Below are 13,058 nucleotides of genomic sequence, written 5' to 3'. Positions count from 1 at the left end.
TCACAGCCACTCCCTCTGTTCACTGATTGGACCGGTAAAAATTTGAAAACCTTAGGATACACCGCAGTCCCAGACGTAGTACTTAAGGAAAATGAAAATTGAGCGGAAGTACGTATGAGGTCAGAGCCAGGCTATAGGCTTCCTTTCTTGTTAATAGATGTGGTAATTGCTGATGACGAGTTGTTTTGGATAGATCATTTGAACCTGCTCCTCCTGAACTTTGTTAATAAAACATAATTTGTGTGTGAGATCTATGCTAATAGGGCGGAGTCCATCAGCAATTGTGGGTGGGGTCTACGCTAATAGGGCGGAGATAAGATCTCAGGAAGACACAGTCCCGAATTTACGCCAAATAATTATAATCAGTTAGAGGTTCGTTTTTCACACATGTACTTGACCAATACAGTATAAAACGTATACGCCATTAGAATAGCAGGTGAGTAAATAATCACTGGATTTTTACTTTTGGTGAACTATCAAGACAAAATAATTATTACTTCAATTAGAATTTGGTTAAATGCTATAAAAGTGTTTTTAACAGACACAACACACATCAGATATATTTCTGCAGACTTTATTTCTTCAATAAACATGCTCATTTCCATAATTTTTTTAACAGATTAATCTAATTTCTTTAGTTTTCTCAATCATCAAAGTAAAACCCTTAAAGACGAGTCCCAGACGACAGCTGAATCTGTCCTGACATTCACTACTGAAGTAAACTAAGCTCCTAGTCCAAGTCCCAAAGCCCCAGAGAACCTCAGAGTTGAATCTTTCTCTTCACTGAAGACTAGAGACTACGTACATTCTTTTATTTTAAAAGACCCATCAGAACTTCTCCTCGGACTGAAAGAGAAGTGTGCAGCAGACGAGCGGCACTACATTTTGTTGTTGTTGCAGATGTCTGGAGCTGTCCGAGGCTTGAGTTTGAGCTTGATGGGGTCTTTGGGAGCCAGTAGACCATTGAGGCCGAGCTCCAGAGGAACCTGTGAAGAGCAAGAGAAGGTCAGAGTCAGCAAACAAACAAACACTGATACCAGAGATACCAATCCGTCAGCTCACCTGTGTCTCCTCACACACAGAGACATCAAACCTCTGCAGGATCTCCACGATGGCCAGCTTCATGGTCACCTGAGCAAATCTCATCCCAATGCAGTTCCTGGGCCCGAGGCCGAAGGGCATGTACATGTAGGGGTCAATCGTCTCCTTGTTTCCTTTAGTGAACCTGGTAATAGGACAGGAAAGAGTCATGTTGGCTTTAAGTATTTATACAGACAGTTACTCTAAAGAACCATCCTTGTGTTCCTAGTGCAACAGTGCCACTTTCTTTCTCAGCAGCCTGGGTTCTGGAAGTTTTTTTTCCATAGGGATTTTACAGATATTTTCAGTTATAATCCATGAACCAAGCCAAACAGCTAACAGAGAACATTCAAGAGTAACGCTCAGAGAATGTTCAAGAGTTCCGCTCAGAGAACACTCTAAAGTAACGCTCAGGGGACACTAGAGTAACGTTCAGAGAACACTCTAGAGTAACCCTCAGAGGACACTCTAGAGTAACGCTCAGAGAACACTGTAGAGTAACGCTCAGAGAACACTCTAGAGTAACGCTCAGAGAACCCTCTAGAGTAACGCTCAGAGAACACTGTAGAGTAACGCTCAGAGAACACTCCAGAGTAACGCTCAGAGAACACTCTAGAGTAAAGCTCAGAGGACACTCTAGAGTAACGCTCAGAGAACACTCTAAAGTAACACTCAGAGAACACTCTAGAGTAAAGCTCAGAGGACACTCTAGAGTAACGCTCAGAGAACACTCAAGAGTAACGTTCAGAGAACACTCTAGAGTAACCCTCAGAGAACACTCTAGAGTAACGCTCAGAGAACACTCAAGAGTAACGTTCAGAGAACACTCTAGAGTAACCCTCAGAGAACACTCTAGAGTAACGCTCAGAGAACACTGTAGAGTAACGCTCAGAGAACACTCTAGAGTAACGCTCAGAGAACACTGTAGAGTAACGCTCAGAGAACACTCCAGAGTAACGCTCAGAGGACACTCTAGAGTAACGCTCAGAGGACACTCTAGAGTAACGCTCAGAGGACACTCTAGAGTAACGCTCAGAGAACACTCTAGAGTAACGCTCAGAGAACACTCTAGAGTAACGCTCAGAGAACACTCTAGAGTAACGCTCAGGGGACACTCTAGAGTAACGCTCAGAGAACACTCTAGAGTAACGCTCAGAGAACACTCTAGAGTAATGCTCAGAGGACACTCTAGAGTAATGCTCAGAGGACACTCTAGAGTAACGCTCAGAGAACACTCCAGAGTAACGCTCAGAGAACACTCTAGAGTAAAGCTCAGAGGACACTCTAGAGTAACGCTCAGAGAACACTCTAAAGTAACGCTCAGAGAACACTCAAGAGTAATGCTCAGAGAACACTCTAGAGTAACGCTCAGAGAACACTCTAGAGTAACGCTCAGAGAACACTCTAGAGTAACGCTCAGAGAACACTCTAGAGTAACGCTCAGAGAACACTCTAGAGTAACGCTCAGAGAACACTCAGAGAACACTCAAGAGTAACGCTCAGAGAACACTCTAGAGTAACGCTCAGAGAATGCTCTAGAGTAACGCTCAGAGAACACTCTAGAGTAACGCTCAGAGAACACTCTAGAGTAATGCTCAGAGAATGCTCTAGAGTAACGCTCAGAGAACGCTCTAGAGTAACGCTCAGAGAACACTCAAGAGTAACGCTCAGAGAACACTCTAGAGTAATGCTCAGAGAATGCTCTAGAGTAACGCTCAGAGAACGCTCTAGAGTAATGCTCAGAGAATGCTCTAGAGTAACGCTCAGAGAACGCTCTAGAGTAACGCTCAGAGAACACTCAAGAGTAACGCTCAGAGAACGCTCTAGAGTAACGCTCAGAGAACGCTCTAGAGTAACGCTCAGAGAACACTCAAGAGTAACGCTCAGAGAACACTCTAGAGTAACGCTCAGAGAACGCTCTAGAGTAACGCTCAGAGAACGCTCTAGAGTAACGCTCAGAGAACACTCAAGAGTAACGCTCAGAGAACACTCTAGAGTAACGCTCAGAGAACACTCTAGAGTAACGCTCAGAGAACACTCTAGAGTAATGCTCAGAGAATGCTCTAGAGTAACGCTCAGAGAACGCTCTAGAGTAACGCTCAGAGAACACTCTAGAGTAACGCTCAGAGAACACTCTAGAGTAATGCTCAGAGAACACTCTAGAGTAACGCTCAGAGAACACTCTAGAGTAACGCTCTGAGGACACTCTAGAGTAACGCTCAGAGAACACTCAGAGAACACTCTTAAGTAACGCTCAGAGAACACTCTAGAGTAACGCTCAGAGAACACTCAGGAGTAACGCTCAGAGAACACTCAGGAGTAACGCTCAGAGAACACTCAAGAATAACATTCCCTTAAAAGAATAGTTCACCCAAAAATTAAATATGATGTTTATCTGCTTACCCCCAGGACATCCAAGATGTAGGTGTGTTTGTTTCTTCAGTAGAACACAAATTAAGATGTTTAACTCCAACCGTTGCTCGTATAATGCATGTCAATGGGGTATAATTCTAATTAGACCCTTTGACATATATTATATGAGCAACGGTTGGATTCAAAAATCTAAATTTCTGAGAAACTCATCCTGACCTCTCTGGTTTGAAGCTCTCAGGTTCACTCCAGTAATCCGGGTCTCTATGGAGGGCATAGGTCGGGATCATAACAACCATGTCTTTAGGGATGATGAGGCCATTGATGTCCACTGTTTTCTTGCAAACCCGTTCGAGTCGAGCGGCGACCGGGAAAAGCCGGAGGGACTCGTTCAGCGCAGCGTCCAGATAGTCCATGTTCATAACAGCTTCATAGTCCACTGGGGCCTTCAACACACAATCAATGGTTAAAGCCTCAGACTCATCACACTGGTCCCAATTAATGAATCATTTGAGTGCTACCTTATTCGGGAAGGTCTCGTCGATCTCCTCCTGCAGTTTCTCCATGGCCTCTGGGTTAGTTGCGAGATTGTAGAAGAAGAATGCCAGAGTGCTGCTGCTGGTCTCGTAACCGGCGAAGATGAAGATCATGGCCTGCGATAAGATCTCGTGGTCGCTCAGACCTGCACAGGAGACGGGTTAAGGTACGAGTCTTTACATATGGACAATGGAAAACCATCTGAGATGCTTCACCTTTCTCTGTGTGTTCCTCGCCAGGCAGAGTTTTCCCTGCCGTCTGAGAATCGACCATCAGCTGCAGGAAGTCAACTCTCTTCTGCAGGATTAGAGAACCGTGGTTTAGAACATCATGATTGAATAGATGTTTAGTGTTAAGTTTAGTGTTTGTTGTACCTTCTTGTGGTCACTGGCCACTCTTTCAGACTTGATCTTCTGTAAGGCAGCGTAGAAGAAATCGGTCACAGATGTCGGGAAAAAGGCAAAATCCATTTTCTCCATAAGGGGGGCGACGAAAGGAAATATAGCTACAGAAGAAATTTTAAAAAGGTCTTAACAGGGAATGTTCTCTCAGAGTTATGTACAAACATTCTTCCTGTAACATTGATGGAACATTTATTCAGACTTCAGTTTCCTACGTTAGCCCTTGAAGTGTGTTTAACTGACAAGACTAGTTGAGCCCTTTACCACAGATCAGGAACACAGGGTTCAAGAAGTCAAACTTTAGCATTTTCTTAATGTTGGTCACGAATGGATCTTTGGGGTTGTTGAGGGAGTCGATGTCCACGCTGAACGCCGTGCTGGTCACCACATCCATACTGTACGCACCGAAGAACCTGAGCACATGCAGGCAAGAGAAATACATTATTATTCTCATTCAGCCTGTATGCTCTCTATATGTAGTGAATGTTTCCTCTGTCCGGGAGGTTATTTAAGGTGATTGGTGAGGTAATTGAACACCTTTGCTCAGGTAATTATAGTGATGTTATTGCAGCTCTGTTCTTATCTCTTCAGATAATGATAAGCCATTTGTGATATATTATGCAATATGTCTCACTCTTTTATATCCACGTTTTCTCCTCGTGTTGCTGATTTTCCCAGATTCTGAACCAGAATTTGAGAGTGTGTCTTCATGATGCCAAACATCTACAGTGAGAAACAGCAGTCCATCATCATCATCATCATCATCATCATCATCATCATCATCATCATCATCACACACAGGTAATGTTTGATATTTATTATGATTCTTGTTTGTTTGTTTGTTTGTTCATGAAACAGTTCTGCCTTGATGTAATGCTTCAGATAAGCAATACAATAACCCTTGTTAGTGTGAGAATGATCCAAATAAAGATTCACAAACCTCCTTTAACCGCCCGCTGGTGAAGGATGGTGAGAGGACGCTGCGGATTCTCCTCCAGTCGTCGTCTTCAACAATGGACACAGCGTCGTACAGTGGTCCGTTTAGACGGAAGTTCTGCCAGAACAGAGGACAAATGTGGAGATAAAATGAAAACACAGCCACAAACTCTGACCTGAAAACATTCAAATCATTATTAAAAAGCAACACTTTGCCTACTCTTGCGAATATTTTGTGTTCATGGAAAAACTTTGCATTCTCTCTGAAATCTTTTAGGTTCCCTGAGAAACTTTGAGTTCGCTCTCAAATCTTTTGCGCTCCATTAGAAACTTTGCATTCTCTCTTAAATCTTCTATGTTTCCAGAGAAACTTTTAAGTTCTCTCTCAAATATTTTGCGTTCCCAGAGAAATGTTTTCTTTTTTTTTAATCATCCCAACCTTGGCCAACTTTGCTTCATAGTATTCAAAAAAGAACAAAATAATCAATATTTCAAAGATCTCATTAGATAATTTCAGTATTTGACCAAACTGATGTCCTTTCACTATAATGATGAAGATGAAGGTGATTTTACCCTTCTGTTGGTGAAGAGCGAGTAACATTCTTTAATCAGGATGGTTTTGAAGATGGATTGATCCATGATACACAGCACAGGCTGCCTCGCATCGTAGATACTGTGAGAAACAAGTCATTCAGAAAAACATTACAGTCAGAAGAATCATTCAGTTCATGATAACTGTATGATTGATTCACTTTTATTATCATTATGACCATCCTCGGCTCTTTATTACAAATATTACTGATCTTATGTTCAAACATGTTTGTCATTTCATCTCAAACTGAAGCACACAGCAGAATCATTTCTGTTTCATATGTTCTGTAATTATTCTTTCAGATGATTCATTAAGATTAATCAGTGATGTGTCATCCGTCACACACTCACCCCCAGACTCGTCCATACTTCCTGAAACACTCGAGATCGAAGTTATGAAACCCCTGAAAGCACACGACAGACGAGTTCACATTTAGACATGTTCAGAAGATTCATATCAAAAACTATAGTATAATCTGTGTGTTATATGCCAATAGGTTTACGTTAGATTCTCATGGATCTGTAATGAACCTTCAATAGACTCATGCTGTATTTGCTTTAAAATAAACTCACCTCTCTATATCTCAGCATCGTTCCGAAGAACGGGATGGGTCTGGGACCCTGTATTCCCAACTTCTTGAAATGACTGTGAGTCCAGGATCCATATCTGGAAGTGACAGCAAAACCATTTGAATAAAACCATCCCAGATGACAAAAAATATGTTCTGAGAATGGTTTGCTAATGTTCGTATTACATTATAAAAGTTCTGAAACAAGTAGAAACATTTAAAAAAACGTTAGATGAACGTCCCAAAGAAAAAAATGTTCAATGAATGATATATAAATAAGGTTTTTGTCCTGACACTGAGAACATTATTTAAGAGCAAAAACTGATAGATGATGATCATTCTTATTAACTTTACTGAAGGAACTTTAAGAGAACCTTGAGTCCACATTCTGAGAATGTTTCCTGTCAGCTGTGATTCTAGAAAGATCCTAAGAGAATATCACCTGATACAGTGACTATAATCTGCCCTTCATATGAGTCAAACGAGTTACTAATGGAATCATTTTTATCACGATTCTAGAACTAATTATAGAGATTAGTAGAGTTTCACCAGTCACTTACATAACCAGAAGCGTCACCAACAACACGAGCAGAGCCCATGTTTCAGCGGAGAAGAACAGACCGTAGCTCATGGTTACTGATCCCGGGACGCTCAGACTAGAATGACTCGCAGCAAGGAGGAGCAGGAGCTTTATTCAGCTCTCGGGTTTACTCATTAACTAACAGAGAACACGCAAACATGGCGAACAGGAGCGTGTTCAACCTCTGCACACACTGACAAACACACCCACTGCATCACGGCTCACCTCTGACCAGACTCTTCATCAAACCACTGCAACAGTCACCTGTACTGGTCCACTTACACACGTTTGTGTTTTCTAATTCTCCTATTGTTTTGTGTCTCTTCTCTCTGATATCACAGATTCTGTCTGTTTGGGATTCTCAGAGCTGAAGTCATGAATCCCAGAGGAAAGCGAAATCACATGATCTTGAGTGATGTTTATTTTTCTGGGCAGCACTGAGATCGACCGGAGAGCAAATGCGTCTCGTCTGTACTCTTACTGTACTTGCTCTTTTCTCTTGAGTCTCAGATAGCTGAAGGAAACCTTAAGCTGATCAACAGTATATTCTGTATTCCAGAGATGAAGTTGAGTGTCTGATGATTCTGATATTCTCGAGGCTGTTCTTTCGGTGTGAATCTGTATCAAGTGGGATGGCCATCTGGGATGGTTTTATTCAAATGGTTTTGCTGTCACTTCCAGATATGGATCCTGGACTCACAGTCATTTCAAGAAGTTGGGAATACAGGGTCCCAGACCCATCCCGTTCTTCGGAACGATGCTGAGATATAGAGAGGTGAATGGTTAATCAGTGTGTGGTGTTTTCAGGCTGATCAAGTCTCATTAGGTCAATGGAGTATATGTTTTTAATAATAATGGTGATTGCCTCTAATTTTATGGCTGGTCTTTCCAGGAAAACCACCATCCAGAGAGAAGCATTTGAACAACAGGAAGACAGCAACTTTTTACGTTATGGTATCCTTTCTTATGTGATTGTTAGCTTATTTGTTGTTAGAAAAGTTTTTCTGTGTAGTGTATTGTCGTGTTGTAGTCGTGGTGTTGTAATCTTGCGGTGTCTGGTGAGTCAGCTTTTGTTCTCGTTGTCCACATGAGTAAACACGTTTCTAGGAAGCGTACCCAGCTGTATTCAGTAACGATACTCATGTGAGTGTAAATAGAGTGGTACTCCACGGCAGCCCTCATGTGAAACCCTCATCAATCAATCAATCAATCAACTTTATTTATATAGCGCTTTTAAAATCACGATTGTGTCAAAGCAGCTTCACAGTGTCAAACAGGATAATATTGCGACAAAATTAGATTTGGCTGTACATTCGTACTGGAGAAAACAGTGATGTTATCAGCTTATTTTAATTTATCATATAGCAACAATGTTGGCAGATCAGTATTATAGTTTATAGAATTAAATAAGACCTAATTCATACATTTTATTTGTATAATTAGTTGAATAATATTTTTTTAAACTTTGATCATATTTTTAGTGTCCCCAATTGAGCAAGCCAAAGGCGACAGTGGCAAGGAACCAAAACTCCATCAGGGCATGATGGAGAAAAATAAACCTTGGGAGAAACCAGACTCAGTCGGGGTGCCAGTTCTCCTCTGGCCTATTAACACACCGTGGAGGATTATTATTCTGGCGACCTTACAGGTCAGAAATCATATTAGATTGGAATATTCAAATTTTCAGGGTATCACGGAAGAGACAGATTTATTTAGGATGGGGCGTCGATTACACAAGAGTATGAATACATGAAAGATCGGAATTATTGCGCCGAAGACGGGTTTTGAGCATGTCGTGCCAGTGAGGCAAATTCGGAGGAGACACCATTTGACACGGCTCAACAGACATCATCGTGTGAAGACCGAAGAATGACATTGACTCTTCCTTGTGACTGTGATTACTTCCAAGTACACCGACAAGGCACTTGAGTATTGTTTTCCCTTCCTTTTATGCCCCTTTGTATTCACCTTGTTTTCATCTGGTTATTTCTCTGACCTGTATTCACCATGTGCTTTCAAATCTCTACTACTACTACTAACCCTCGTAAATCATGCTCTGTACACGAGACGCTGCAATTCTAATAATCTGCATACTCTACCGAGGTCCTCTGCTACTTTAATCTCTATTTACTGCTTTGAACTTTATCAGAATGTTAACTTCCCAACTCATACTCATGGCCACACACTTGACTTAGTTTGTACATCTGGCTTGAATGACATCTCCATCAATGGTCTGGTTACTCCTATCTCTGATCATAAGCTTATTACCCTTGATTTTACATAATCGGGGCGGCAGTGGCTCAGTGGTTCATGTAGATTGTCTACAAACCGAAAGGTTGGTGGTTCGATCCCCGGTTCCACCTGAGAATGACACCTAACCCCAGCTGCTCCCGACAAGCTGGATGGTGCCTTACATGGCTGACATCGCCGTTGCTGTATGAATGGGTGAATGTGAGGCAAAAATGTAAAGCACTTTGGATGGCCATAGGGTCTGTAAAAAGCGCTATATAAAAGCAGTCCATTTACCATTAATCCATCCAACTAAATGTACTGACAATATTAACATCTCCTACCATAAGATCAATGTTATTAATGCTAGTATGTTTGCCGCATCAATTACTTCTTCTGCTATCTCTGATGTTTTTGATTCCATGTGTCCATCCAAAATATCTGATTTGTACCATTCTGCTATTGCTGATGTTTTGGATGAGCATGCTCCAATGAGGACTAGGTCTGTCCCCCTGTCTCACTCTTTGCCGTGGTTTAATGCTGAGCTACGGGCCATGAAAGCCAGAGGCAGACAGCTTGAACGTCTCTATCGGAAAACCAATCTAACTGTACACCTCCAAGCATTTTTGGATCATATTAATCTCTACAAAACCGCTTTAAACACAGCTCACACTTCTTATATCGCTAAATTAATCAATAACGCAAACAACAGGCCTAAATCACCATTCAGCATTGTAAATAAGCTTGTCCAGGCACCCGTGCACAATGCCTGTCTACAAGCATCTGACAAATTGTGCTGTTCTTTTCTGCACCACTTTCAGGGAAAACTGGATGCTTTATGTGGGACTTTTAGTGGTGAACCGACCGATTCTAGTTGTGAGCAAGCTCAGATACACACACTAAATAACTTTTTGTTGACCAATCCCACCTTGATTAGTGAAATGATAAAGAAATCTAACTCTTCTTCTTGCCGGCTGGATCCTGCACCTACAACCCTTCTGAAACACTGTACCTCTGCCATTTCTGCACCCATCTCACATCTTGTGAACATGTCACTTCTCTCTGCCTCTGTTCCAGTCTCACTAAAGATGGCTGCAGTTACTCCTATTCTTAAAAAAACAAACCTGGACCCAACTGACTACGCTAACTACCGGCCAATCTCCAATTTACCGCATGTCTCAAAAATCATGGAAAAGGTTGTTGCCATTCAATTGCAGTCACATCTATCTCTCAATAACAGTTATGATTTATTTCAGTCTGGTTTTTGCTAAAACCACAGTACTGAAACTACATTAGCAAGGGTTATCAACGACCTCTTACTCGCTGGTGACTCGGGAAACCTTTCCTTACTCCTATTACTTGACCTCAGCTCAACTTTCGATACTGTCTGTCATACAGTCCTACTCACGCACCTATCAGAGATTGGTATCTCAGGAGCCGTGTTATCCTGGTTTTCCTCCTATCTAACAGATAGGAAATACTACATCACTATGCACAATTACAAATCTCCCTCAAACAAGTCACTCTCAAACAAGGTGTACCACAGGGATCAGTTCTTGGCCTGTTGCTATTCACTTATACATGTTGCCTCTCGGCCAAATTATTCACCGCCATGGTTTTTCAAGTTATTCAACTAATTTGATGTAAAAACCGGGGGCGGAGTGGGGGTGGTGGCTAATTGGGCTTAAGCCCCGAATCTTTTAGTAAAAAAAAATTATCATCAAATTACATCATCAGAAGAATGGCATCTATAATAATGTTAGGCTCTCTGTTTATCCCGAGGTTTACTGTTTTCTCCAGAATGACTGTACAGCCAAATTAAATTATGTTGCAATATTTTCTCATGAAATCAGTCTCACAGACATTTTCCTGGACCATTACCACCTGGTGAAAGACTAGCATTTAACAATTCTAATAATTTTTCTGTTTATTTGTTTATTTTTATTTTTTTTAAAGAAAAAAAGTGTATGTGTACTATACTATGTGTACTGCGCTCGATTAACTGAGACTTGTTACAGCACTTGCAGGCTGTTGCCTTTTTTTGTTTAGTTCTTCTTCTATTGCTCTCCTCATTTGTAAGTCTCTTTGGATAAAAGCGTCTGCTAAATGATTAAATGTAAATGTTTTATTTATGTACCTGAATGAGTGTAATTTTTCCTCAGTGACACTACAATGCTCTGTCTGAAGTGATACTGTAGTAGATGGCTATATGGTTGTAATTTTATTCCTAATATTATCAATCTTACTAGTAAAGAAGTTCATAAAGTCATTAGTGCTGTGCTGTTCACAAACATCAGAAGCTGAAGCTTTATTTTTTGATAATTTAGTCACTGTATCGAATAAATACTTAGAGTTAGGTTTGTTTTCTTCGAAGCGAGTCGAGTAATAAGCTGACCTAGCAGTTTTTACAGCCTTTCTAAACACAATCATGCTCTGTTTCCGTGAAATGCAAAAAAACCTCTAGTTTGTTGAGTGTGCTCGTTGTACTTTAATCTTCTTTAAGCGCCGGGGAGCAACTATGTCTAAAGTGCTAGTAAAGAGAGAGTCAATAGTTTCTGTTGCAGCATCAAGTCCCTCTTGGCTATCTGTAATGCTGAGGAGATGGAACTGATGAGGAAGATTATGGACAAAGCAATCTTTAGTCGCAGCGGTTATCGTCCTGCCATATTTGAAGCGAGGGGATGGCTTTGCAGCCTTAGGTAAATTAAGTATACATGATATTAGGTAATGAGATGTCATCGCTCTGCTGCAGAATTTTAACGGTATCAACATTTATTCCATGTGACATTATTAGATCTAAAGTATGATTAAGGCGATGAGTGGGTCCCGATACGTGTTGTCTAACTCCAATAGAGTTTAGAATGTCTCTAAATGCCAATCCCAATGCGTCTTTTTCATTGTCTACGTGGATATTAAAATCACCAACAATTAGTACTTTATCTACAGCTAATAGACACTCTAAAAGAAAATCAGAAGATTCTTTGATAAAGTCTGTTTGGTGCCCTGTTGGCCTGTATACAGTAGCCAACACAAATTTCAAAGAATATTGTGTAGAAGTTGCAGACCACAGACACTATGGAGAGTTAGAGACAGCGGAATCAAATTGCTGAGATGGCTGAACTTGCTCAAACTCAAGCTAGAGGGAAGGCATTCGTTGAAAGGCACCGTGCTGAAAAAGCAGCAGTCTGTAGAGCGGAGGAGGGAGGATGGGAGTGGGGCCAGGTTCGCTTTTGCTCGTCTTCTAGTGCGTAAATCAAAGATGCAAGGGAGAGCAGATGTGAGATGGTGGCCTTTGGGGCAGGATTATGTGCATTGTAAAGTTTTAAGTGGCCAAACAAAGATAGCCATTTGTGTTTAGAACTGCTTGGATGGTCTAGGAAGGTGGACGTGACCATTGATTATGCCTTGTGCTGTGAGGCCTGGAAATGAACTTGAAATGTATCCAAGTTCATGACCAGAATTCAGTGGCTGTGGTTGGGCCCATGGTTTTATCCTGGGTGACTGGAATCCAGAGCTCAGTGGAAACTGTGCGGGGCTGAGAGATCGATTATTAAACATTTTATAAATATCCTTATTTTTCTCTGGTTTTCTCAAAGTGATAACATGTGCTTACATAATGTAAAGCCTAAATGCTTTATAGCCTGCGTATTTTTACCTCTGACACGCGACTTTGATACTGTAATTATTCTTGGGTGTTGGATGATCATCAAACAGCAAACTACAGTATGATTTAGATGATCATTTGTCCCTTTATCTGCTGCTGGT

General features: G+C 41.2%; 1 protein-coding gene across 1 annotated transcript; it reads right to left on the bottom strand.

Moving 5' to 3' along the window:
- Positions 1-558: 558 nt before the first annotated feature.
- Positions 559-7,201, bottom strand: LOC137072602 (cytochrome P450 3A30-like). The gene is made up of 13 exons (XM_067440455.1): positions 7,045-7,201; positions 6,489-6,582; positions 6,267-6,319; positions 5,898-5,997; positions 5,329-5,442; positions 5,023-5,111; positions 4,653-4,801; positions 4,362-4,492; positions 4,203-4,284; positions 3,972-4,132; positions 3,670-3,896; positions 1,063-1,225; positions 559-986 (listed from the first exon to the last, which is right to left on the bottom strand). The coding sequence occupies exons 1-13, from the start codon at positions 7,113-7,115 to the stop codon at positions 879-881; spliced, it is 1,542 nt and encodes a 513-aa protein (XP_067296556.1). The 5' UTR covers positions 7,116-7,201; the 3' UTR covers positions 559-878.
- Between the last annotated feature and the right edge of the window lie 5,857 nt (positions 7,202-13,058).

The sequence above is a fragment of the Pseudorasbora parva genome, chromosome 4 (assembly GCF_024679245.1).
Source record: "Pseudorasbora parva isolate DD20220531a chromosome 4, ASM2467924v1, whole genome shotgun sequence".
Taxonomy (NCBI): Eukaryota; Metazoa; Chordata; class Actinopteri; order Cypriniformes; family Gobionidae; genus Pseudorasbora; species Pseudorasbora parva.
The sequence above is the reverse complement of the archived record's forward strand: the minus strand, read 5'-3'. Positions and strand labels throughout refer to the sequence as shown.